This window comes from Dipodomys spectabilis, unplaced genomic scaffold (genome assembly GCF_019054845.1).
Source record: "Dipodomys spectabilis isolate Male_0828 unplaced genomic scaffold, ASM1905484v1 ptg000262l, whole genome shotgun sequence".
Classification (NCBI taxonomy): domain Eukaryota; kingdom Metazoa; phylum Chordata; class Mammalia; order Rodentia; family Heteromyidae; genus Dipodomys; species Dipodomys spectabilis.
Genome location: NW_024870939.1, coordinates 2,302,204 through 2,327,557, shown reverse-complemented (window position 1 = coordinate 2,327,557; position 25,354 = coordinate 2,302,204). Strand labels below are relative to the sequence as shown.

At 45.7% G+C, this 25,354-nt stretch overlaps 1 protein-coding gene across 1 annotated transcript; it reads right to left on the bottom strand.

Annotated features, from left to right (window-relative positions):
- Positions 1–5,407: 5,407 nt before the first annotated feature.
- Cct7 (chaperonin containing TCP1 subunit 7) lies at positions 5,408–25,023 on the bottom strand. The gene is made up of 12 exons (XM_042699739.1): positions 24,928–25,023; positions 19,384–19,537; positions 17,550–17,656; positions 15,621–15,746; positions 14,681–14,733; positions 13,918–14,089; positions 8,797–8,961; positions 8,160–8,348; positions 7,245–7,342; positions 6,747–6,879; positions 6,124–6,330; positions 5,408–5,766 (listed from the first exon to the last, which is right to left on the bottom strand). The coding sequence occupies exons 1-12, from the start codon at positions 24,931–24,933 to the stop codon at positions 5,551–5,553; spliced, it is 1,626 nt and encodes a 541-aa protein (XP_042555673.1). The 5' UTR covers positions 24,934–25,023; the 3' UTR covers positions 5,408–5,550.
- Between the last annotated feature and the right edge of the window lie 331 nt (positions 25,024–25,354).

Genomic DNA, 25,354 nt, shown 5'->3' with positions numbered 1-25,354 from the left:
CCCGGGTAGGGGGGCGGCAGAGTCCCTGCCAGCCCCACACCAAGGCACTTTTTGGACCTCTGGGATCCTGGTTTGGTGAACTAGTCCTCTGGAGGCCAAGTGTTTATCCTCAGCTTCCAGGGAAGGGTTAAGTATCCTGCCCTCCTGGAACGGCGGGACAATGGGCCAGCCCAGGGCACTGTCTCCCCAAAGGCAGGGGTTTGGACAGAAGCTGCCCTCCAACCGTCATCCAACACCAAGCTGGAGCAGCCTTCTGGCACAGCCAGCAAGCAGTTGTCACTACCAGTACCTGGTACCATCACCTGGAGGATCTGCAATAACCACCCACCGGCCCCTCAGCTATTTCGGCAGGCTTCTCCTTCTCAAGGCCCTGCCTCCCAGTCAGGGGCCTGTCAGACCCCAGGCTAGAGCAGACTCCACATGGCAGCTCAGACTTAGCAGAGAGGGGCTCTTTGCCTCTCCTCTCCTGTCCCCGCTCTTTTTGGGGCAACCCCTTCAGATAGCTCACCTAGGTTCTAGGCCCACATAATCTGAGGCTACAGTCCCAGCAGGCCTAGGGACCTGGGCATGGTCAGCTGAAAGCTGTGGAGGTGGCTACAGTGAGTTGAAAAGAGAAGTCCCTTAGAATTTCTTCACAGGATGAGACCAGACCACCCTCCTAAGGTGGCAGCAGAGGGAGGATGCCAGGTGGAGGAAATTTTTTGCTGAGATTTCTCCTCCCAACCACCACACTCCCCACCACACTCCAAGAGCTAAATTGAGAGCTGTAAGGTGCATGTTTTTATATCTCCTTCAATCTCCAGGGAACCAAAGGAGGGTCAAGATCCTAGGCCTGGGAAGCCAGCTACAGTGAGAAGGAATTTCCTCTTAACCCAGGTGCTTGGGTACTCTGGCCTTTGGGACACCAAAATTGTTGGGGAGGAGTCACTGAGCTTCCCACTGTGCTGGAGCCTGGAGGAGGGTGGCTTACTTTGTTTCCTGATCTAATTAGCTTGTTGAAGCATGCAGCTTTAGGGAGCCAGCCCTGAGACCAAGGAAGAACATCTGAACAGACTCAACTCCCTCCTCTGTCACCAGGTTTCCATCAGTCATGAGCAGAGGCTACATTAGGGTCCTTCTCAGGACTCAGAAACCACAGAACGCTAGTAGAAGGTCTTCACCTTTTAGTTTCCAAAGGATGAGGTAGGTTCCAGCAAGCCTCTGAAGACTAAGATACCCCTAACTCTTCCTCTCAGAACTCCTGTGGGCTTGCAAAATCCACAGGCCTTGCAAAATCTTCATTTGGACAGCTCTTTCATGTACCTAACCTAGGTCCATCTTAGGGTTTCCTTTACTCCCAGTTTAGACATTTGGTTGCTGGCCTAGCTGGGCTTGGAATCCTCTTGTTTCCCAATCTTCTCTTGGGATCTGGCTGTGCCACAAGTTAGTCTGATATCAAAGATAGCCTTGGATAATCTTCCAACAGTTCCTCTCCTGAGTTTCACCCTGGGGCTCAGCAATGCACTCAGCTCCTGGAGCTCTTCTGGCTCTGTCATCGCTCTGATTTTTCCTCCTGTGGCTTGTAAAGACCTAAAATGCCAAGGGTATCTTGTTGGCTACTCCATGTCCAGCCTTGCATAAAGCCTTGGATGTGTGGCACACCTACCCTAACCCTCAGCAGCTGCCTCCATCTGCTTCCCACCTCCCCAGCCCTTTCCCCAGGAGTCACAAGAAACAGCAGCACACTTTTCTTGAGGGGTTAAGAAGAGGTGGAGGTCCACTTAGAGCCGGCTGCACTGTGTGAACTACCTTGCAAGCTGTACTCTTGTAGTCCTGCTCCCTGTGACCCTAGGACCAGAGGTGCTACCCTCCTTGACTCCTGGACAAAGCACAAAGGGATGCCTTGTTTGGCTTAAGCCTGCTAAACTGAGAAATGTTCTATATGCCCCAAGGAGCCCCCATCTCCAAACACAAGACTGAGCAGTTTCTCCCCAGTGATGTCCACTGGGACACTGGCTGTCAACCCAGGTGGGGCTCAAGGTGCATAGGCTGTGAACTGAGAGCTGAAAGGACTAACAGTTCATCAATCACTTTACAGCAGCCCTGTAGGGAATCAGACTCCTCCCTGGTGCATGACTGCCCTCAGACTGTTTCCAGGAAAGCCAGCAAGTTCTCACCTTGTATTTTCTAACTGTGAACAAAGGCTGTGTTCCCACTGCACAGGCCTGAGCTTTTGCCAACACAAGTAACAGGTCATAATGTGTCCCTTGTACACATACCCCTGGGCTGACAGCTCTGAATGCCCCGGCCTTTATGCATGCCCTGAGAACCAGCAGCTTTGCAGCCCCCACCCCCACCTTCATTCTGTTCATTTGCTTTTTCTCCCAAGGGGATGAGCCCTGATGTCTAATGGGGTGCTTTTGCTTGCTGGGGTACCCTATTTACTTTCTTGGCTGCCATACACATGGGTTGCAGACAGGGAACCAGGTCAGGGGGCCTGGCTTCCTTAGGAGCATTTCACTCCATCTCTACCCCCTCAAAGGAGAGTCCTTCCTCCTGTCTCATTCCCAATAAGATGTAAAACAAGAAGCAAACCAAGGCAGGCTGTGTTCCAAGGGACCTGAGATCTATGGAGAGGCTCCAGGCTGGTGTCTACTTGGCATTCCTATCACTCTTACTGCCATATAGCCTGGCTGAAATGCCTGAAGTTTCAGCACATTTGTCTTGATTACTTCATGCTTTATTTAGGCTTTCCCCATGGCACTGGCAGGAAAAAGGCTCACACACACATAGACACACGCGCACACAGACACACACGTGTGTGTGTGTGTGTGAGATGTATGTATTCACATATCTACTATCTCCAGCTTTCCACCAGCCAGGAGAGACCATCTTGAGACCAAGTCATTCATGTTTTCTTTGCCCTGAGACAGTAGAGGTTGAGCGGGTTCCTCAGGGATTGCTTAAAGGGGAAACGGGGGTGGGGGGGAGAAAAAGGCCTCTCTCCCAAGGCCTAGTGCACCAAGGTTTGGCTCTGCCCTTTGCTTTTGGGTCCTGTCTGTCTCCAAGGTCCCAATCCTTCTAAGGTGCAAAGTTGGGAAAAAACTTTCTGAGTGACAGTTGGTGCCAAAGACCTAGTTCCTGGCAAAATTGGAGTAGAAACAGTAGCAGTGAGTGGAGTATGGCTCAAGTGCCAGAGGAGTTAACCCACTGATGAGGTCAGCTTTAGGATACCAGTCACTGATGAATATAACTTCCCTCCCAGGGGCCTGGCACTTCTACTGATGGCTATGCTTTCTCCTCCAGCCTTGTTCCAGGCCACATCTTTGTATATATTACTGTGTATTGTGTGTATGTGTTTATCCCTGGACAAGTGATCTGTAGGCCTTGCCTGAGGACTGGGTGAAGAGTAGAATATCAGGGCCTCCCTCCCCAACTCCTCGGGACCTTTGTCAGTCCCAAGACTGCCCTGACAATCAGGCAGGCACCCCACCACAAGCCTACCCTCTGCCACTGCCAGCAGAGGCAGCTTTGCCCTGCAGGGGTCTTGTACCTAGAGGCAGAGGCCTGAAGTTTCCTAGACTTACTTCGTGGCTAGTGCCAGTGGGTTTAGCTCTAGAGGGTGCTCCTGGTGGGACCTCCACAAATGGCCCTTAGGCCGGCCTTCCTGCACAGTCAGGTTGCACTAGCCTGCACTGTGTGAGATGGTATTTTCCTCTACCCCAAGCATATCCGGCAGAGGGTAGAGAGCAACTTAGTTTTACTTTTGTTTCTAAAGTGGTGCCTGTACCTCCAGCCCCCAGGGGGCCTTCCTTGGCCCCACTTTTCTGCTCCACCCAGGCAATGCCACCCCAGCACTTTGCTCAACGTTACCCATAGATGCCCTTGCAGAATGTACCTTGAGTGTATGTATTTAAAAGGACCCATGGGCATCAGAGAATTTATGACTCTGTATCCAATAAAAGATGGTGAAACTGGTATATGTGCACCAGAGAAGTGGCATGTGGCCATATTTGTCAGTCTCTCATCACAGCCTTTCTGTACCTAATGTATACTGAAGCAGATTACCCAATCAGCATCAATGGGGTCAATGAAGAATTAGGAAGACTAGTTTTAGGACTACCAAAAATGCTGGAGGAAGGCCAACCATGTCTGTTCCTATCATAATCTAAATCCTGCTTCCAATGTCTGTATATAAACCCTGGGACAAGACGCTTCTTGACCCTTGGCTGGCAGAGGACATTTTCAAGGGCAAACTCAGCAAGTACAGTAAGAGCAGCAGACGTCCTACCCCTCAAGTCATCTCCTCAGGAGGCTCTGGCCAGCCAGTTGGGCTTGAACTGCAGATCAGTTGCCACCACAGATTTACTAATGTTACAAAATGGGCTTGTGGTACTAATTTGACTACTAGGGTCCTAAAATCACAAAAAAAAAAAAAAAAGAAGAACAGAAGCTTTGACTTAAACTTCACTTAGAATGAGCATTTAATCCCAGTAACTGTGAGCCAGGTATTCTTACCTTGCAGGTAAAACATTTGAGCTCAGAAAATAACCTAAAGACCACTATGTTACAGGAGGGGTGCTGGGTCTATGCACGGACTTGCGTACTACTTCATTCTACTTCCAGGTCTAAATAACCCCAAGCTGCAGATTTTTCCAAAATTGACTCAACAAATCAAGGCAACAATCATTTATCACCAGCTTCACAAATAACTACAGCTCTAGCTGCAGGCTAGTTAGCAAGGCTAGTTACCTAGACCAGTTTAATGAGGTAGCTGGTAGATCCTGCTGGATTTTTCAGCCATTCCAAACTTCCACTGGGTCATTTAAGAAAGCAGAAGAAATCCAGAAGACCACCCTCTGGCAGCTAAAAAGACAAACTAGGTAGGTATTCCTCTAGCTACCATCTCAATAGACTACAGAGGTCACCAGAGATCAAAGATTATATGAGCTTCCCAACACATCCCTCCTACTGTCAAATCCTGAGTAAGAAGGCTGAGCCAGAAATATATCTTCTCAAATCCATGAAGCCCTGGGCACAGAGCTCAGGCTACACAGAACCAAGTAAGATGTGACAGAACCACCATACATCTCCTAGCCACTTTCAGGACCAAAAAATATAATCACGGTGAAACTTCCAGACAGGCACCATTCCAGAGGAGCTCACCCAGACCAGAAGAGAATTTTCTCCTACCCACTTGGTGAGTACAAGCAAAGCCTAAATTCTAAGAGGCAGAAGGTTATTTATGAGTAAAACTACTGTCCCAATAGGGTGGTGGCTGGCTCAAGTGGTAGGTAGGGTGTCTGTCTACCAAGTGCAAAGGCCTGATTTCAAACCCCAATACCACCACCACCATCACCACCAATAATAATGACAGTAATAAAGCAACTAGGAAAACAAACTATTGGGCCAAAACAACTTACAAAAGTTAATTCTAAGCATTCAATTTTATTTAAATAACCTTCAATGAGTAGAATAGACACGTTACTATCACTTCCTTTTACACCAATACATCAAGCCAGGGAGGGTGAGTAGACCCACAGCAGCCTGCCAGCCAGGAAGCGGAGCCTCTTAATGGACTCGGCCCCTGCCCCGGCCAGCAGCTGGAGGAGTGTCCACAGTGGAGCGGGGATTCTTGATGGTCTCATCGACAGACACAATAAGGCATGCAGCTTCAGAGGCTGCTGTCAGGGCATTGATCCGCACCATAGCTGGCTCCCACACGAAGGCCTGGAAGTTGTCTGCAATGTCCTCATTGTTGACATCCACCCCATACCACATGCCCCCCTGAAAGAGGAGGAAAAGAAAGGAAGCAATATGGAAACAGTCTCAATTTTCTTCTGTGCTCTTCAAAAGAGTACAATTGCCAGGAATCTCCACTCTGAACATATAACATGGTGTCACAACAAAAACCTGTCTGCCAACTATTTCTCTCCAACCCTGACCAAACAAAAACTAGGCCTTCTCTCATAAGCTATTTCGAGGCATGGCATCACGGTGTTCCCTGTGACTGAAAAGGAGGCAGGTACTTTGCAGTATTTAGTTCTAGCCATCAGCCATGTTGAATGTACCTTAAGTAAGCACAGCACAACACTCAGAACCCAACCCCATACACCCAATCCCTGTACCCTGATAAGGACCTACCTGGGCATGCCGAGCCCGCAGCTTGTTGAGAATGTTTGTGGCATCAAAACCAGCATTGTCACACAACTGGCGTGGGATAATCTCCAAAGCCTTGGCATAGGCCCCAATCAACAGCTGCTGCTTTCCTGGAATAGTCCTTGAGTAATCTCGTAGGTACTTGGAGAGCTCCATCTCAATGGCCCCACCACCAGCCACCACTGAATCATTCTGTAGAAATCAGACCACTTTTTAATGCAAGCAGGCCTCTAGTCTAGTTCCAAGCTGGGTCATTCATTTCTTCCTCCACCCCTAGTCTCAGAAGCTCAGATATGGCTATCTAGCACATTCCAGCTTCTATCTGTAGAAGAACTTGAAGTTTACCATCAAGGGTCACTAGTTGGAGGACACTAGCATCATCACTAGGATAGTTGATACTAGGATAGTTGACTGCACGTTAATAACAGTAACAAACTAGCATTTAGGACAGTGTGGCCCACTTTTGGGATGGAGGCTCAGTTTCTCCATGATTTGCAGGGAAAATCATGGCCCACTATGCCACCAGAGAAGGGTACATCATATAGAAAAGAGATCAACACAAAAATCCAAGGTCTGGTCAGCCAAAAGGAGGCCAACTAGCCCAGTACCTTGATGGCTCTTCTGACGATCATGATGGCATCATGAAGGGATCGCTCTGTCTCCTCCATGAACTGTTCAGCACCCCCACGGAGGATGAAGGTGCAAGTTTTGGCCTTGGGGCAGCCAGTGAAGAAATTGTACCTACATTCAGGAAATCATACACACATGAACTCCTTCCTGTCATGTCTCTTCACTTGGCCAACCCCTCCCAACATTTTGCTCTTCTGTTCTTTACTCAGGGTACTCAATCCCAGTCCTAAAAGGCATTTCTTTGGGAAGTCCGAGACTGTACCCCTAAGGATCAAAGACCACAAAATCAGACATAAGGTCCAACTAGATCTTTTCCCTATCCTGTGTACTTGAGCTCTATATGGCCTCAAAAAGGTAGGACCCCCCCCCCCCCAAAAAAAAAGGAACAATGAAAGCTACATGCCACATCCAGAAGATAATGCAGAGTTCTTATCAGCTGAGCCTACAGGTAGTGCAGTGCAGATACACTTACTTACCTCTCCCCTCCAATCTGTGTCTCTTCAAACACCTGGCAATGACCCAACACATCTGGACTCAGAATATTCACACTGGTCTGGATTGAACCTCCACAGGCCTAAGCAAGGAAAGTATGATAACAGTGAAGACTCACAACAAGACTAGTTGGCTTCCTGCCACAGCAACATGGAGGCCTCTGATAAAGTACTTTTCCTTCTCTCTAGGCAACCCCTTCTCCCACCGCTACTCCCCCAGTAGAAAAAAGACATAACAAAACATGATAGAGAAGTACACCTGATTAAATAGGGACCAGGCACTGGTCACTCAGGCTAGCTACTCAGGAGACTGAGATCTAGAGAACGTGGACCCCTTTGCTTCAGTTTAAACTCCCCACCTGAAAGCAGGGTGCCTTAGGCCCAGCAAATGAACCCAGGGGTGATAATCTAGGCCTAAAAGCATCACATATAAGATACTTAAAGGGAAAACATCAGGCATCACTAGTTGAGTTTGTCTAGCTGTTAAGAACATTATTGCTTGGTTCCATCACAAACCAGATTTACTTCCTGACTTGATAAAGAGGTTTTTTTTTTGGCGGTTGTGGGGCTTGAACTCTGGGCCTGGGCGCTTGTCCCTCAGCTCTTCAGCTCAAGGCAAGCGCTCTACCACTTGAGCTACAGCACCACTTCCGGTTTTCTAGTGGTTTATTGGAGATAGGAGTCTCACGGTCTCTCCTGCCCGGGCTGGCTTTGAACCGCGATCCTCAGATCTCAGCCTCCTGAGTAGCTAGGATTACAGGCATGAGCCACCGGTGCCCGGCATTGATAAAGAGTTATTACTAGGCACACAAACAGCAGCAAGTGGGAAACTAACAAACTGAAACTACTCCATTATACCAGGGGTAAAACAACCCCTCATGTCTATGAAATTTTAGTTACCATCATTGTCCTCTTCAGATCCTCCTCAGGCACGCGGCCGGCACAGAACATGTCCCTATCAGCAAAGTACTGCGTGGCCACATCTCCAATGGGGAGTTTAGACAAAATAACTTTGGCTCCAGACTGGTAAATCTTCTCTAATTTGTCATAGAGAATGTTCCATTCGGCATCGACAATTGCTTGATAATCCTGAAGAGATTCAGAAAATGATGAGTACACTTTAGATGAAGGTTGGCATGTATGATAGGCTAAAATATATATTCCACCCCCTGGCAAAAAAGTGCTGGTTCATCTGATCTATTTAACGGGTAGATTGACAATGGCCCTTAAATTGACAGGAACCACTTAATACTTTCAAACAAAATAAAAAAGCAGGCAGGCTTTGAAGCTGGAGAGTGCCAGCCAACCCCATTCTCAGAGCCAAAGCATAGGAATTCAGTGGGTCTTCCATATCCAGATCATCTCAGGTTGAGTCACTCAGAGAGAAAGTAATGGACCCAGCTTCTAAACACAGAAAAGGAAAAAGACCCACAAGAAGCTCAGAAGTAGAGGTGATCTGAGCCAGCCAAAATACAAGGCCCTGGACCATAAATCTGCCTATTTCCACTAGCTCTGCAGGACTGGTGGAGATGCATACCTCTACTGTGTGGACTCTGATTTCAGCATTATCCTTCTCAGCTTTCAGCTCCAGCTCAACATTTAAAAGGGCAATCATGGGGTTTTTGTACTTCTTAGGTTGCATTTCAAACCCAGCATAAGAGAAAGTCTTCTTAAACGCAACACCAGCCACCAGCTGAGATTCCTGTTAAAGAAACAGCCCAACTGTTTGGTACCAACATTAAATCAAATCAAACTAGTATTTGTCCATTCCATGAACCTCAAAAGACCTAACCAATTTTTACTTCACTACTGTAACAAAGTCTTCCCATTACAATATTGGGGACAGATAATTTGTAAAAAAATTAATTAAATAAAATAAAAATCCCAAAATGTTTTATTGTCCCTTTAGTATGAGGGAAATTACTCAAATGTGCAAGCTTGTTTGCTGGCCTCTGAAGCACATGGCAATGGATCACACTATATTCAAATATGATGAAGAACCAGGCATTAAAAGGCAGAAGTGCAATGCTTTTGCCTTCTCCCTCCAACCACCCACTCTCAAAGTCTCCTCCTACACATGTGCAAGCATACACAAATGCACACACGTATGCACATATACATATACCCCAAGCCTTTGTTCTATGGTCTAGATGTTTCCTCTTTCCAGAAGGCAAAGGTCATACAAATCAAAACCTCTCTGCCATTGTCATTGTGGCTCTTCATGTACCAATTTCTCCAGCCAGGAGATTCTACTGCTGTTCCTTAACAGAACTTCTTCCTCAACAGAACTTCCTATAGATTGGCTGCAAGATGTAACAGAAAGCATGTTGGAAAGCATGTTGCACTTGGTTCTGACTTAGGTTCAAATCCCAGCCTCTCTTTCTTACAAAATGACTGACATCTCCCATTCCATGAAAAAGAAATTCAGCCGGGTGCCAGTGTCTCACACCTATAATCTTACTCAGGAGGCTGAGATCTGAAGACCACGAGTTCAAAGCCAGCCCAGGCAGGAAAGTCCATGAGACTCTTATCTCCAATAAACCACCAGGTAACTGGAAGTGGTACTGTGGCTCAAGTGGTAAAGCGCTAGCCTCGAGCTGAAGAGTTAAGGGACAGTACCCAGGCCCAGAGATCAAGCCCCACGACTGACCAAAAAAAACCAAACAAACAAAACAACTCAATGACCTTTAGGTTCTCTAACAGTGTAATTTTTAATACTAAAGCTTACTAGAGAATACTATCAACACCTAATTCCTGCATCTTTCAAATTCAGTCTCCTAAAGGAATGATGCCGATGCTGAATTATGATGGACAAGCAAAATTAGTCAAATAGGAAAAGGATACGCCTAAGAGATTGAGGCAGTGTTACAGAATCAGTAAAGTCTTTTGAAAGCCAGGCACAGGTGTCTCATGCCTGTAATCCTAGCCACTCAGGAGTCTGAGATCTAAGGATTGCAGTTCAAAGCCAGCCTGGGCAGGAATGTCCATGAAACTCTTATCTCTAATTAATCACAGAAAAAGCTGAAGTGGCACTGTGCCCAAGTGGTAGAGTGCTAGCCTTGAGCTAGGGAGTCCAGGGAAATCATTCAAGCCCAGAATGAGTTTAGGCACTAGGACTCCACACATACACCCTCCCTGCCCCAGCCAAAAAAAAGCCTTTTGAAGTTGAAATGTAAAATAGAGGGGGCAAGGACTGGGCAGTGAGAAGTATGGCAAGCAGAAGGGGCAAGGGACAGTGTAGACTAAAGAACTAACGCAAGATTAAAGAAATAATTTACTGGGCTGGGAATGTGGCTTAGTGGTAGAGTTGAAGCCCTGGGTTCAATTCTTCAGTATCACATAAACAGATAAAGTGGCGCTGTGACTTACATGGTAGAGTGCTAGCTCTGAGCAAAAAGAAGTTCAGAGACAGTGCCCAGGCCCTGAGTTCAAACCTAGGGCTGGCCAAGAAAAAATAATAAATTTACAAATTAGTAGGTAAACTAGCAACTGACAGGTTATGCCTAGTCTTCAAAGATGACCCTAATGTTCTAAGTGTCTAATATATCAACCATGAATGAACAAAGAATAGAGAAATGGTACTGGCTTGAAGGACCATGTGAGTTCATTAACAAGTAGAAACAGGAATTGAAGCTCAGGAAGGAGAGGGATGAGCTACAGATAGCAATTAGAAGGTCCTTAATTAACTCGGAGAATAATCACTTCCAGCATTTCCTGAATTCTTGGTCAGGTTTTAACTTTTTTACATAAAGTGAAGCATATTGTACACATCTATAACCTTAGCACTTCAGGTCAGCCTGTACTACAGAGTAAGACCCTATCTCAAAATAACTAAAGGTGGTCTTCACATGTATTTAATGAGTGGGAATTTTTGGGAAAATATGAGTGTGAGGCTGGGAAGGTGGCTCAGCGGTAGAGTGTTTGCCTTTCATGGCTGAGGCCCTGGGTTCGATTCCTCAGACCACATAAGCAGAAAAAGCTGGAAGTGGTGCTGTGGCTCCAGTGGTAGAGCGCTAGTCTTGAGCTGAAGAGCTAAGGGACAGCGCCCAGACCCAGAGTTCAGGCCCCATGACCGGCAAAAAAAAAGAAAAAGAAAGAAAGAAAAAGGAAAAAAAGAAAATATGAGTGTGGCTTAGTCTCTGGCTTCAAAGCTTATTCATTTTACAGATGGGCATGGTGGCAGTGGCACTTGGCGATAGTCCTAGCACTTGGGAGGCCAAGAAAGGATGATAGAGAACCTGTCCCAAAAAGTAAGAAAAAAAGATGAAATAGAAAAAGTCAAAAATAATATGGGGATTGGTATGTGGTTCACATCTGCAAGCCAAACAACTTGAAATAGGAGGAGTGAAATTTGAGGCCAGCTGGGGTTAAAAAATCAAGAACCGCGGGCTGGCTGGGCGCCGGTGGCTCACGCCTGTAATCCTAGCTACTCAGGAGGCTGAGATCTGAGGATCGTGGTTCAAAGCCAGCCTGGGCAGGATAGTCTGTGAGACTCTTATCGCCAATAAACCATAAGAAAACCAGAAGTGGCACTGTGGCAAGTGGTAGAACACTAGCCTTGAGCTGAAGAGCTTAGGGACAGCACCCAGGCCCAGAGTTCAAGCCCCACGACCGACCAAAAAAAAAATAGGAACCACAGGCTGGGAAGGTGGCTCCATGGTAGAGTGCTTGCCTTGCATGCATGAGGCCCTGGGTTCAATTCCTCAGCACTACATAAGTAGAAAAACCTGGAAGAGGTACTGTGGCTCAAAGTGGTAGAGCGCTAGCCTTGAGCTGAGAGCTGAGGGACAGCACACAGGCCCAGAGTTCAGGCCCCACAATTGACCGCCCCCCCCCCCCCAAAAAAAACGCAAGAACCCCTACTGGGTGTCAGTGGCTCAGTCTGTAATCCTAGCTACTCAGGAGGGTAAGATCTGAAGATCACGGTTCAAAGCCAGCCTGGGCAGGAAAGTCTGTTCCCACCAGAAGACCAGAAGTGGCACTGTGGCACAAGTGGTAGGGCACTAGCTTTGAGCTGAAGGGCTGAGGGACAGTGCCCAAGCCCAGAGTTCAAGCCCCACAACCAACAAAACAAAAAACAAACAAAAAACCCTGTCAAATCTGTAAGCTGGGCATAGTAGTGTGCCTCTCATCCTGGCTGTGCTGGAGGCTTGTAAGTAGGGTGGGCCCAAGGCAAAAAGCAAGATCTCACTGTAAAAAGCACTCTAAAGCAAAAAGGCCTGGATGTATGGCTCCAGTGGCACAGCCACTTAGCAAGAAAAAGGCCCTGCATTTTAGTATTAAACTTGTTTTTTTTAATTCTAGTATTGCTCAAACAAAGTAGCTCAGGCACTAGCATCAAAGAATGTTACATCAGGGGCTGGGACTGTGGCTTGGGGTAGAGTGCTTACCTAGCATGCATAAAGCCCTAGGTTTGATTCCTCAGCACCACATAAACGGAAAAAGCCAGAAGTGGTGCTGTGGCTCAAGTGGCAGTGATAGCCGTGAGCAAAAGAGGCTCAGGGACAATGCTTAGGCCCTGAGTTTAAGCCCCAGGACTGGCAACAAAAGAAAAAAAAAAAGACTGTTACATCATAGTAAGTTACTGTGTTTTAAAAGTAAGGATTAATGGAAGTGGTGCTGTGGCTCAAAGCGGTAGAGTGCTTGCCTTGAGCTGAGGAGTGCAGAGGCAGTGCCCAAGCCCAGGGTTCAAGCCCCACAACCGACCAAAATAAATAAATAAATAAAGGATTAAGGCTGTGCTATCCAAAAAGGTAGGATTCAGCCACATTGTTATTTAAAATGAACTAAAAATCCAGCTCCTTAGTTGCATTTACTAGGATTTCAGGTGCTCAGATGTCACTGATATAGTCACTATACTGGACAGCATAGTGCAGAGTTAAGAACTCCACAGGATGATATGGACCAACTGCTAACATATAGTGTTTAGTGGATAAAATTGGTATAGCATACTATCAGAAGCAACTATTGTTTAAAGAATATTTGCGGGACTGGGAAGGTGATATAGAGCTCAGTGATATAGAGCTCATGCCTGGCATGCAAGAGGCCCTGGGTTCAATTCCTCAGCACCACATAAGCAAAAAGAAAAAAGCCGGAAGTGGCGCTGTGGCTCAAATGGTAGAGCGCTAGCCTTGAGCTGAAGAGCTGAGGGACAGCGCCCAGGCCCAGAGTTCAGGCCCCACGACTGGACCCAAAACAAAAAACAAAGAATATTTGCTTATATACTGCAATTGCATATGGTACTTCTGAAGGGCTATTAACTGGAAATAGTGGCTGCATATAGGGCAGAGGTAGTATAAAGGACACTTTTTACTCTAGGCTCTTCTATAGACAGTTTCAAATATTTATTATCTACCCAAGATAAAGAAAAGGGAAAGCTTGATGGTATCACTTTGAAGAATGAAAAGTACCTTGAGTTGCTATCTCAGAGGGTCTCGGATAATGCACCTGCCCCTTACTGACATGTAGAAATAAAAATCTGCAAATCACCAGTTCCTGATGGTTTACAAATACTCAAAGTCACAGCCTGTACTGGCATCTGGAAAGCACAGCCCAAGTCTGACCTCCTGTCCAATATGCATTCTCCCTCCACCCATGTGAAGCTGTACAGAGGGTCAGTGTAAATAGAAGACAGTAAGGGAGACCACAGTCATCTTACCTCTAGCGCTCCACCCTGGACCTTCTTGATTCCAATCATTTTAAGCTGCAGCAATTCATCCAGCATCATTACAGCATCAACCACCATTTTGGCGAAGAAGGCTTTCTGCTGGGAAATGAGCTTGGAGCTCAGAGCTGTCATGGCACACTTCTCTAGCAGCTTCCTCTGTTCCCTAGAACCCAAGGTTGAACTTGCATCAGGTCTTGAAAACCAATCTCCCTTACCTGATTCTACTGTGATGTAGAAGTGATGATTTCTTTCCAGCCTCTCAGCTCTGCTCCCTTCAATTTCAACTTCTGTTGAATCAGTGCTAGACAGCAGCTGTAGTAAAAGCCCTCATGTGTGACAGTTTTTTATTTTAAATTTTATTTTATTTATTTATTTATTTTTGGGTCCCGTTGTGGGCCTGAACTCTGGGCCTGGGCCTGGGCGCTGTCCCTCAGCTCTTCAGCTCAAGGCTAGCACTCTACCACTTGAGCCACAGCGCCACTTCGAGCTTTTTTCTTTTTGCTTATGTGTTGCTGAAGAATCAAACCCAGGGCCTCAGGCATGCAAGGCAAATCTACCACTCAGCCACCTTCCCAGCCCGTGACAGCTTTTTTTAAACTACAGTCTAGAACCTCCTTTGCAGTGTGCAAGTGGAGCAAATCCCCAAGGGTCCATCAAGAGCCAAACAGCTGCAGGCCCATGTAGAAACTACAAATTGCTTCTCTATCCTTTGCCATGTAAGTCAAATCTCTAACAAGGCCCAGTGCCAACTTACACTTTATCTTCGTTCTTCACAGTCACAGCAATTTCTTTGATCTTGTTAACTGCCTGCCAAGAACAAAAGTTGAGTAAGCCTCTCATGCTAAAGACAAACTGGTAAAGTGGACCTAACCTTGCCAGTCCTAGCCTGTCTGCTCACAAACCTTAACTACTTCTACTCCACAGCTTAAACAAAATGTCTAGATCCTGGAGCTATCTAGGAAAATGAACACATCTACCACAACTTTTACCAATTTATATCTAAATTATATGCCAATATATATCAAGCTTTTTAAAAATATTCTCCAAAGCATTCCTAATACATGATTTCATTTTATGTTATCTCTCAAAAAGAGAGCAAAGAGAGAGTAAGTCCTTGGAGATTAAGTAGCTTACCTGAGGTCACAAAATAAAGATAAAAAGCTATGCAACAGCCAGTTCTCAAGGCATGCTTTGGGGCACTTGATAAAAATAAACCAGCTCCCTCTTAAGAGTCTATATCTAGCAAGGCGCTAGTGGCTCACACCTGTAATCCTAGTGACTCGGGAGGCTGAGATCTAAGGATCATGGTTCAATGCCAGCCTAGGCAGGAAAGTCCGTAAGCCTCTTATTTCCAATAAACCAGCAGAAAACCAGAAGTGGCATTATGACTCAAGTGGTAGATCACTCACCTTGAGCTGAAGAGCACAAGGACAGCACCCAATCCCAGAGTTCAAGCCCCACGACTGACAAAAAGAGTTTAGATCTAGCTCAGATTACCAGGCTGACTTGAACCAAGGCTTAATGTATCTCATCAAGTAGCTACTAAAATAGTAGACTTCAATTCCTAGGAAGAAGTTAAGAAATTCCCAAATAACTGTTCTGTAGTCTTTCCAAACCCCAGTGAAATTACTGTCCTCACTAAGAGAATCATAAGGTGTCTAGGCACAAGGCTAAATGTATCAGTACTGCCATACCAACTGTGTGGCTGTGCGGAAAGCTCGGATGATGATCTGAGGGTGCAGACCTTCCTCCACATATGGTTTCACCTGCTTCAGAAACTCTGCAGCCAGCAGGGTCACGGAGGTAGTGCCATCACCAACCTAAAGATGACAGCAAATACATATTTTCTGATGATCAGACATCTAAGCCCTGAAACTGCATCTGCAGCGTTCTATTCAATGTTCTCCTCATAAATACAAAATTTTTTCAAGATATAAAATATGAACTGAGACCTTATTTATTATGTACAAAGCATTGTGAAGACAGTTATGGTCTGCTTATATGATACCAATAATCATGTTACCCGGAAGCATGAGATAAATAAAGAGTAAGAAGTCACAAAAAGCTAATTCAACCAAATCTCACTCATAGAACCAAAGATCTTGGCACGTGTGCACGTGTGTATGCATGCACACACCAGTACCGCAGCTTGAACCCAGAACTTGGGGTCTTATGCTCTATCACTTAAACCACACTTATACTTCCAGCTCTCTGTTGATTAACTGGAGGTAACAGTCTCACAGACTTACTCGCTTGGCTAGTTCTGAACCAAAATCCTCAGATCTCAGCCTCCTGAGTAGCTAAAATTTTAGGTGTGGTAAGCCCCCAGGCTCAGCTCAGCCAAAAATTGTTATATTTCAAAACCTATTTGGAGGCCAGGTATGGTGGTTTACACCTGTAATCCTAGCACTTGGGGGACAGAAACAGGAGATTCATGAATTCAAGGCCAGCCTGGACTACATAGCAAATGTTATAACTAAGCTAAGAACCACTGGAGTTGTAAGAATAGACAGGAAAATAAAGAATTGTCTCAGCAAGGCAAATTTTACTTGTGCAGAAGAGTGCGCCATTAGCCAGAAATCTGGCAAGCAAGCACATAGAACAGGCAGGCTGCCCCTTATTTATCCCTAACACAGTAGGCCTTAACCCTCCTGCTCAGATTGGTTAAGCTTAGGTTCACAACCTGCTCTCAACTGGCTAGTTTCAACAGGGTAAAATGTATGCACACCTGTAATACTATAATTACTCAGGAAGCTGAGATCTGAGATTGTGGTTCAAAGCCACCAGGCCAGTAAAGTCCATGAGACTCTTCTCTCCAATTAACCACCAGAAAACCAGAAGTGGAACTGTGGCCCAAAGTAGTAGAGTACTAGCCTTGAGCAAAAGAGCCCAGGGACAGTGCTGAGGCCTTGAGTTCAAGCCCCACGACCAACAAAAAAAAATTCTGGGCTAGTTGGGTTATACCACAAGACTGTCTCAAAACAAACAAACAAAAAAACCAACCAACAAAAAAACAACACACACACAAAAATCTACCAAACAGATGACATTATTGGTCTGCTAATCTTTCTTACATGGTGCTTCTATGATAGGGATCCAAACCCTTTTTTCCCCCCCCAGGACTAGGGTTTGAACTCATTTATGTATGTATGTGTCTCTCTGTGTGGCAGTACTCCAAAATGCAAATCTGTCCCTCATCAAGACTCCAGTGTCAAAATTGAGTTTTTCTATTATCACACACTAAGACTGGAAACCTCAGAGTTTTAACCCTATTTTATAAAGAGAGTTAGTGATGAGATTAAATTATTTACTTAGCAATTCACACATACACAGGAGAAAAACAAATGAGGGGCTAACAATGCTTGACAACAAATGTACTTATTACCTTACTGTGCAGCATCTTTACAATAAACTTAAATTAAAAAAAAAAAGACCATTGCCACAATGTGTTAAGGGATAGGAAAAGCTATATACAATGGAATTATATAAATTTTTTAAAGATTCAGTTACATGTGCAATTATAATCACAGACATAAAATAAAAAATCTTAAGACAGAAGAGCAAGGTAGCAAACAGGCACACATTCCAACTACCAGGGAAATATCTATGACTAGTTCTCCTACCTCGGCATCTTGGGATTTGGCAATGTCCACTAAAGTTTTTGCTGCAGGATGGACAACATCAAGAAGTTTCAGAATTGTCGCACCGTCATTAGAAATTGTTGCTTTGCCTTAAGAGAAACAAACAAAAATTTAAAAGCCCCTTTCTTAAATTCTGTTGTATTTGGACCTACAATCAGAAGTACTTTTTTTGGTGGGTAAGAGAGGGAAGAGGACGGGGATTTGAATTCAGAGCCACACATTTGGTAGGCTATACCCTAGCCCTTTTTATGATAGTTTATTTTTTAGATAGGGTCTCACTTTTCTTCTTCTTTTTTTTTTTGGGGGGGGGGGGGGGTCCAGTTGTGGGGCCTGAACTCTGGGCCTGGGCGCTGTCCCTCAGCTCTTCAGCTCAAGGCTAGCACTCTACCATTTGAGCCACAGCGCCACTTCTGGCTTTTTTTCTTTTTGCTTATGTGGTGCTGAGGAATTGAACCCAGAGCCTCAGGCATGAAAGGCAAGCGCTCTACTACTGAGCCACCTTCCCAGCCCATTTTCTTTCCTCTTATATTCCTTTTGTCCACCACCTAGCTTTAGACCTCAATTCTCCTAACCCTGCCTCCTGTCTAGCTGGGATTAGCCTAGCTGAAATCACAAATGATGTAAACTTGGTAGTCTTGGTTTTGAGGTAAGGCCTGCCTAAATTTTTCCCAGCCTTCTTCTACCTCTGCTTCCCATAAAGCTGGGATAATAGGCATGTATCTCCATGCCTGACTGCATGTATATACTTTTTTTTTTTTTGGTCAGTTGTGGGGCTTGAACTCTGGGCCTGGGTGCTGTCCCTCAGCTCTTCAGCTCAAGGAGAGCGCTCTGGGGCTGGGAAGGTGGCTCAGTGGTAGAGTGCTTGCCTTGCATGCATGAGACCCTGGGTTCAATTCCTCAGTACCACATAAGCAGAAAAAGCCAGAAGTGGCACGATGGCTCAAGTGGTAGAGCACTAGTTTTGAGCTGAAGAGCTGAGGGACAGAGGCCAGATCCAACAACCAACCAAAAAAAAAAAAGAGAGAGCACTCTACCACTTGAGCCACAGCGCCACTTCCAGTTTTCTGGTAGTTTATTGGAGATAAAGAGTCTCACAGACTTTCCTGCCTGGACTGGCTTTGAACTGCGATCCTCAGATCTCAGCTTCCTGAGTAGCTAGGATTACAGGCGTAAGCCACCAGCCCCACTACATATATATACTTCTTATTGGTATGAGACAGAGGGGAACATGGTAGTAATGCAAAGGAAAGATGCCAATCGTATCCTTTCTGCATGGTGTTTGTACAAAGAGCTAAAGTCACAAACTCCAACTATTTAGAGAGAAAAAAATTAACTAGAACAAAAAAGGTTTAAATGAGCCAGGTATAGTACATGCCTGTAATGCCAGCACTAGGGGGGCAGATGAAATAGAATGTCAAGTCTGAGACAACCCTGGGCTACAGTGAAACCCTACCTCAATAAACAAATACATATATACATACATACATACACATACATACATAGACACTTACCTGGGCCATGTTTTCAACCCATTTTTAGTTTCTTTCCTTTTATGTGGGGGAACACTATAGGCCACATGACAGTTTTAACACAGCTAATACCCTAGTATTTCACATGTCAACTCATACATTTAAAGCACAAAGGGCAATTTTCTTCCATGTCTTGGCAGAGTGAGCACAGGAAACTCCCACTGTATCACATTTCACACTCACTAGAGATCTCACAAGCAGGGTGGCCTATGATGTCAACCTTTGCTAGTCCCAGCAGTCCTCAGATGCCTTCCCTTTACACAGAACCCAGGAACTCACATGCTTACCTCGGCCATCCACAATAAGCTTGTCCATGCCTCGGGGGCCCAAAGTGGTTCTTACAGCCTCAGCAATCACCTGGCAGGCACTGATGTTACTCACAAGCTGAGGGATGCCTTGGGAGCTATCGGTCCCCTCTTTTAGCAGGATAACTGGTGTGGGCTAGAGAAGAAAGAACAATGAATGTTTTTAATCATCAATTACATGGGACAGGATGAGGATAGGACAGAAAATACACTCCCCATTCCTTTGTAATGGAATCACCTAGGGGCTTTTAAAGTGCATTCCCATACTATCCATACCCATTCTGCAACTGCCTCTCTCCTGGGGGCGGTAGGGGGTGGGGAGGGTGAAGTCAGCTCTGAAGGTGAAGGTATACCAGATAGGGCAATGAGTTAAGAAGTCCTGATCCAGTTTAAGAAAACAAATCACATGTCATCCCTACTTAATGACCATGGCTTTTTCAACTTTTCACCTTATTCCCTATGCTGAAGAATCAAGTCATAGCATAGAAGGTAGAGCAGGTCCTGTTCAGGACTCAATCCTCAGCAAACACTCCCACTTGCCTGTGTTGCAGCTTAATCTTAGAGCAGCAGATGTGACTAACAGCTTGAGATGCTATCTTGAAGATATCCAAGCAGGCAGCTTTACAGGCTACCTCCAGCTGGAGTGTTGGAAAATAAGAATACAAAAAAGCATCTTGGTCCTGCCTCACTAAGTGACATGCCTACTTCATACAGTAACTTTTCCTTCTGTCATACTAGTTCCATAAAGCTTCCTTGTGACACCTCAGTGGAGATTCTCTTTCTCTACCACCAGAAGGGTCACTATCCAAGACAATGGCTTTCTTGTAGACTTGCTTTGGAAACTCTGGGAAGACAGGGATGTAGCTTATTTCAGAGGGTCTCAGGTAGAAGGACCACAAATTCTAGACCAGCGGAAGGCAAGTTTAAGGATAGCACAGGTTGCATGGTGAGACTCTGTCTAATTCACACACATACATGTAGGTATATACCTGATGAGATTTGGGTGTGTATAGCATAACTCAGCTTTAAGAGATGCTGGCTATTAAGAGGTACAAGTGGCTAGGCACAGGAACCAGTATACAAAGACACATGCACCTTCATATTGCAGCACTGTTCACAATAGCCAAGATTTGGAAACAACCCATAAGCCCCACTACTGATGAGTGGATAAAAAAATTGTGGTACCTATATACAATGGAATATTATAAAGCCATTAGAAAGGACAAAATAATGGTATTTGCAGGGAAATGGATGGAACTAGAGCAAATCATTTTGAGCAAGGTAAGCCAAGAACAAGGAGACAAACAGCACATGGTCTCCCTGATATGTGGATGCTAAAGCCAAAAAGCAAGATATGACAAAGTAAACAGGACTCAAGAAACAAAGGACAGCCACTCATTTTGTCATATCACTACTAAATGACTTCATGTGCTTGACCATATATATGGTAGATATATGCACGCAATGGAGAGAAGACAGGAAGAGGACACAGAATGAGTGGGAAATGGAACAACATACAACAAAGGGACCTATCAGCTGCACTGGACATGGAAGAAAAAGAACTAAGCAACCCAAAGACAGCGATGGGAAGGGAGGAATGAGAGGGAAAGAGGGAACAGCCTACACTAAGCAAAAGGAAATATAAACATCACCTGATGTGAAAAAAAAATTTGTATTGTCAAAGACCATATAATTCATAAACTATATAGACCATGATACTGACATGTGCCTTGTGAAGGTTAAAATGTGTTTGTGACTGTAAGTATCACTGTTCCACAATACTGTGAAATTTATGTAATCATCTAATCTCAATTTTTTAAAAAAAGTGAGAGAAGGGATGGGTTAGGAGTGATGGGTGACAAGGTTGTCAGACACCTTGTATTCATATACTGTTTTGTGGAATGGGATCTTCTTTCTACAACTACTTAAATATAATTATTTTTAAAAAAAATTTTTAAGAGAAAAGGTTAGCCAGGTGCCGGTGGCTCATACCTATAATTCAGGAGGCTAAAATCTGAAGGATAGCAGTTCAAAGCCAGCCTAGGCAGAAAAGTCTAAGGAACTAGTCTAGCTAAGCAGCAAAATGGCAGACTGGAGGTGTGGCTCAAGTCAGACCACCAGTCTTGAGCAACAAAGCAAAGAGCGAATGAGCAAGCAAGTGAGCACATAAGAGCAAGCATGTGTCCAGTGAATCAATTCTAGACTACAAAATAAGGCATCTTTTGTTTTGCTATGGGACAATAAAAGCATAAAGTCAAATTTTAAAAGAAAAAAAAAAAGCCACTTTTTCATTTTTTACCAAAACCACTTTCTTACCACCAGGTGGGCATTCCCTCAAGCCCAAATTCTTCTGAATAACTCTGTTCTACTTCCCGTTCAAAACTTTAACACACTACTTTAAAAGTATGAGCTTGTCAAAGGTTAAGACAACAGTAACCTTGTGTATCGAGTACCAAAGAGACACACAAAGACTATGCTGCAGCTTTTCGTGCTATAATTCAATTGTTACTTAAAAGTGCTGACATAAATCATGAAATAATGAGGCAGCACTGGCTTCTTGACTTAAAAAAAAAAAAAAAAAAACCGGGCGCTGGTGGCTCAGGCCTATAATCCTAGCTACTCAGGAGGCTGAGATCTGAGGATCGCAGTTCAAAGCTAGTCCAGGCAGGAAAGTCCATGAAACTCTTTTTTTTTTTTTTTTTAAAGGTGGGGGGAGTCTTTTTTTTTTTTTGGGGTCCGGTGGTGGGGCCTGAACTCTGGGCCTGGGTGCTGTCCCTCCGCTCTTCAGCTCAAAGCTAGCGCTCTACCACTTGAGCCACAGCGCCACTTCCGGCTTTTTTCTTTCTGCTTATGTGGTGCTGAGGAATCGAACCCAGGGCCTCGAGCATGCAAGGCAAGCGCTCTACTACTGAGCCACCTTCCCAGCCCCCATGAAACTCTTATCTCCAATAAACCACCAGAAAACCGGAAGTGGCACCATAGCTCAAGTGGTAGAACGCTCGCCTTGAGCTGAAGAGCTAAGGGATAGCACCCAGACCCAGAGTTCAAACCCCACAACCAACAAAACAGAAAAACCTACTGGCAATCAAGTAACAATGGTTTTGCTGAGAATTCTTTTTGTGTGTGTACATGCTGGTACTGGAGATTGAACTCAGGACCTTGTGCTCTTTCTCTCAGCTTTCTTGGAATCTTGAAGACTTTTCTTCCCCAGCCCTAGTGTGAACTGGGATCAGCCTCCTGAATAGCAAGGATTACAGGTGTGAGACACTGGTGCCCAGGTTACTGAAAATTTAGTACAATGCAAAGTATTTGGAAGCAACTAAGGATACATTCCCCAAGACCTGTGTTTTGCAGGCTCTAAAATGGCAGGCTGGCTGCCATCCAAAGCCCGGCCCTGCAAAGAAGTCTGTGAAACTCTTTTATCTCCAATTAACCACCAAAAAGCTGAAAATAGAGGTGTGGAAGAATGCTAGCCTTGATTGAAAAGGCAAGAGACAAAACCCAGGCCCAGGGTTCAAGCCCCAATACTGGAAAAAGGAGAGGGGAGAGAGGGGAGAGGGGGAAGAGGAAAAAAAGGAGAAAGGGAGAGACTAGGATAGAGGAAGAGAGAGGGGGAGGGGGAGGAGAGAGAGGGGGAGGGGGAGGAGAGAGAGGGAGAGGGAGAGCATGAAATGGCAGGCAGAACAGGAGATCCTATGTGGTGTGCAGAGTGCCAGCACTGGAATTACCTATACCAGCTCAAGCAGGGTGATTGTCTCCTCCCAGATTCCCAGGGAACAGGTACTGTAAGAGAAAGCTCAGTGTCTGTCCCTAAGTGACTTTCAATCTCACTTTTTTTTCTTCTTTATCTGCCAAGGAAATCACAAAAAGCTTAATTGGAGATTAACCAGCAGAAGTATGGCTCCATTGATCAGCCATGAGCAGAAAGGGGAAAAAGTTGAGCAAGACCATAATGCAGATAGGTGCTGGTGGCTCAAGACTGTAATCCTAGCTATTCTGGAGAATGAGATCTGAGGATTGAAGCCAGCCTAGACATGAAAATCCGTGAGACTCTTATCCCCAATTAACTACTGACAAGCCAGAAATGGAGGTGTGGCTCAAGTGCTAATCACTAGCTTTGGGCAGCAAAAGCTAAGAGACAGCTACCTAGGTCCTGAGTGATCCAGGGAATAGCACGAGGCCCCAGGTCAAGCCCCAGTACAAAACCCTCTGTTATTGCTTTTCCCTCTAAAACACTTAAGGATCAAAATTAAATAACACTAAAGTAATATTTGGCTCCACAGCCCTAAACCTTAACTGTTACATTATTCTGCTGCCTATGCACAAAGACAGTGGTGAATTCGAGAATAATTTGTCATTCTCACCCTAGAGATGACCCACTTTTAGTTTACTTAGTGTATTTCTTTCCTATAAAATTTACTATCACTACTTTTGCTTCTTGCCTAAATTCTCCTGCTGGACATCAGGATCAAGGCCGATTAGCTGGATTGACTTTCCGGTAACATTCTTGTTAAATGCAATGCTTGATTCATGAATTACTCTTTGTTAAAATAAACTGTTAAAGAAAAAAAAAAAAGGAAGGAGAGAAAAATAGGTACCTTTGGGAAGAAGAAAGGAGGGAAGTTTTGTTCTGAGATAAGGTCTTACTACGTAGCCCAGGAACTCATGATCCACCTGCCTCAGCTTTCCGAGTGCTGGGATTACAGGCACTCATTACCATGCCCAGCTAGGTACAGACAACGTTGAAGAACTGAAAAAGGGCCGTGCTACGGCTACGAAGAGGAGAGGGTGCACGTAAGTGAGGGGAGGGAAAGTAGTCGACTAGAGAACCCTTCCCGGGACTCCACCATCGGCGCGCACGTATATACATTAATGTCACCGCAATCTGAACCCATGTCTGAAACTGTGTCCCCATCAGCCTGACCCATTCTCCCGGCTGAGGCTGCATGTCCAGCACGAAGCTGGGCATGGTACATTCAGGAGATCCTAAAAGCGGATGGTGGCATTCAGATATAATTAAAGGAGCCTCTTTGGATGCACGCAGCAGCGACGGGGCAGGGGGAGACAAGTGACCATACTGGAAAACCTTGGGCTCGGCTTGGCTCTAAAATAAAGTCCCCACGCTGCCTCTGCGCGTTCTAGAAGCTCACGCCTTTACATCCGCACTTCCCGGAGCACCCAGTGTTCAGCTGCCTAGAGAGTACACGCGCCAGCCCACGGTTTCAGACAAATCTCCACAGTGCCGTGGCAGTGGGGACTCGAGAAAAGGGGTCCCCGACGTAGGTTCTCGGTCCGAAGCACCCTGGGACCTATAGTCTGAGGATCGACCTTCCTCCGGGCGCTCCAGAGGTCCGCGCCCCGGCCGAGCCAGGCCGAGGCGGGCTGGGCTGGCCCCGAGGCGGCGGGTGGCGACGAGTGCGGACACGGGAGGCCGGAGGGAAGTCTTTAGCGCGGTTCCCGGCCGAGCGGCGCCAGCCGCCCTCCAGATGGCAGCGGATGGCGACGGATGCGAGAGACTCCACTCACCATCATTTTGGAAGCTTATTCAGTGGCCCGCCACTCCTCCGCTGTCGGTGTCCGGGCCGCCCAGCAAGCCCACAATGCTCCTCGCCAAAGAGCTCCCCGGAAGCGTCTTCGGGCTGCTCTAGGAAGGGAACGGACCACTTCCGCAACTCTATGGTTAGCTGCCACCGAATCGGCGCGGCTAGAAGGGATAGAAGCTGGGCTGTGGGCCAGGGCGCTCTCGAAGTCGCTGGTTACGCAGAGGGCCCCGGGTTCTCCCTGTGCTTCTTGTTCTTGAAGCAAGTAAGGTCTTTATTCGATCCGTGTCACCTACTAACCTCGATCGTATCTCTCCCTGTGTCCCCGAAGGCTAGATTAAGGGATGCAGTAAATGCTTTCATTGAACGCCGACTGGAACGGCCTTGTGCTACGTAAGCACCTTACAAATGTG

Excerpts from the sequence above, each read along its gene's own strand:
- Cct7 (XM_042699739.1), bottom strand. Across the intron at positions 14,734-15,620 it reads TCCGCACAGCCACACAGTTG|GCAGTTAACAAGATCAAAGA; the intron begins GTATGGCAGTAC and ends TGTTCTTGGCAG. Across the intron at positions 8,349-8,796 it reads TCAGAGTCCACACAGTAGAG|GATTATCAAGCAATTGTCGA; the intron begins GTATGCATCTCC and ends GAATCTCTTCAG.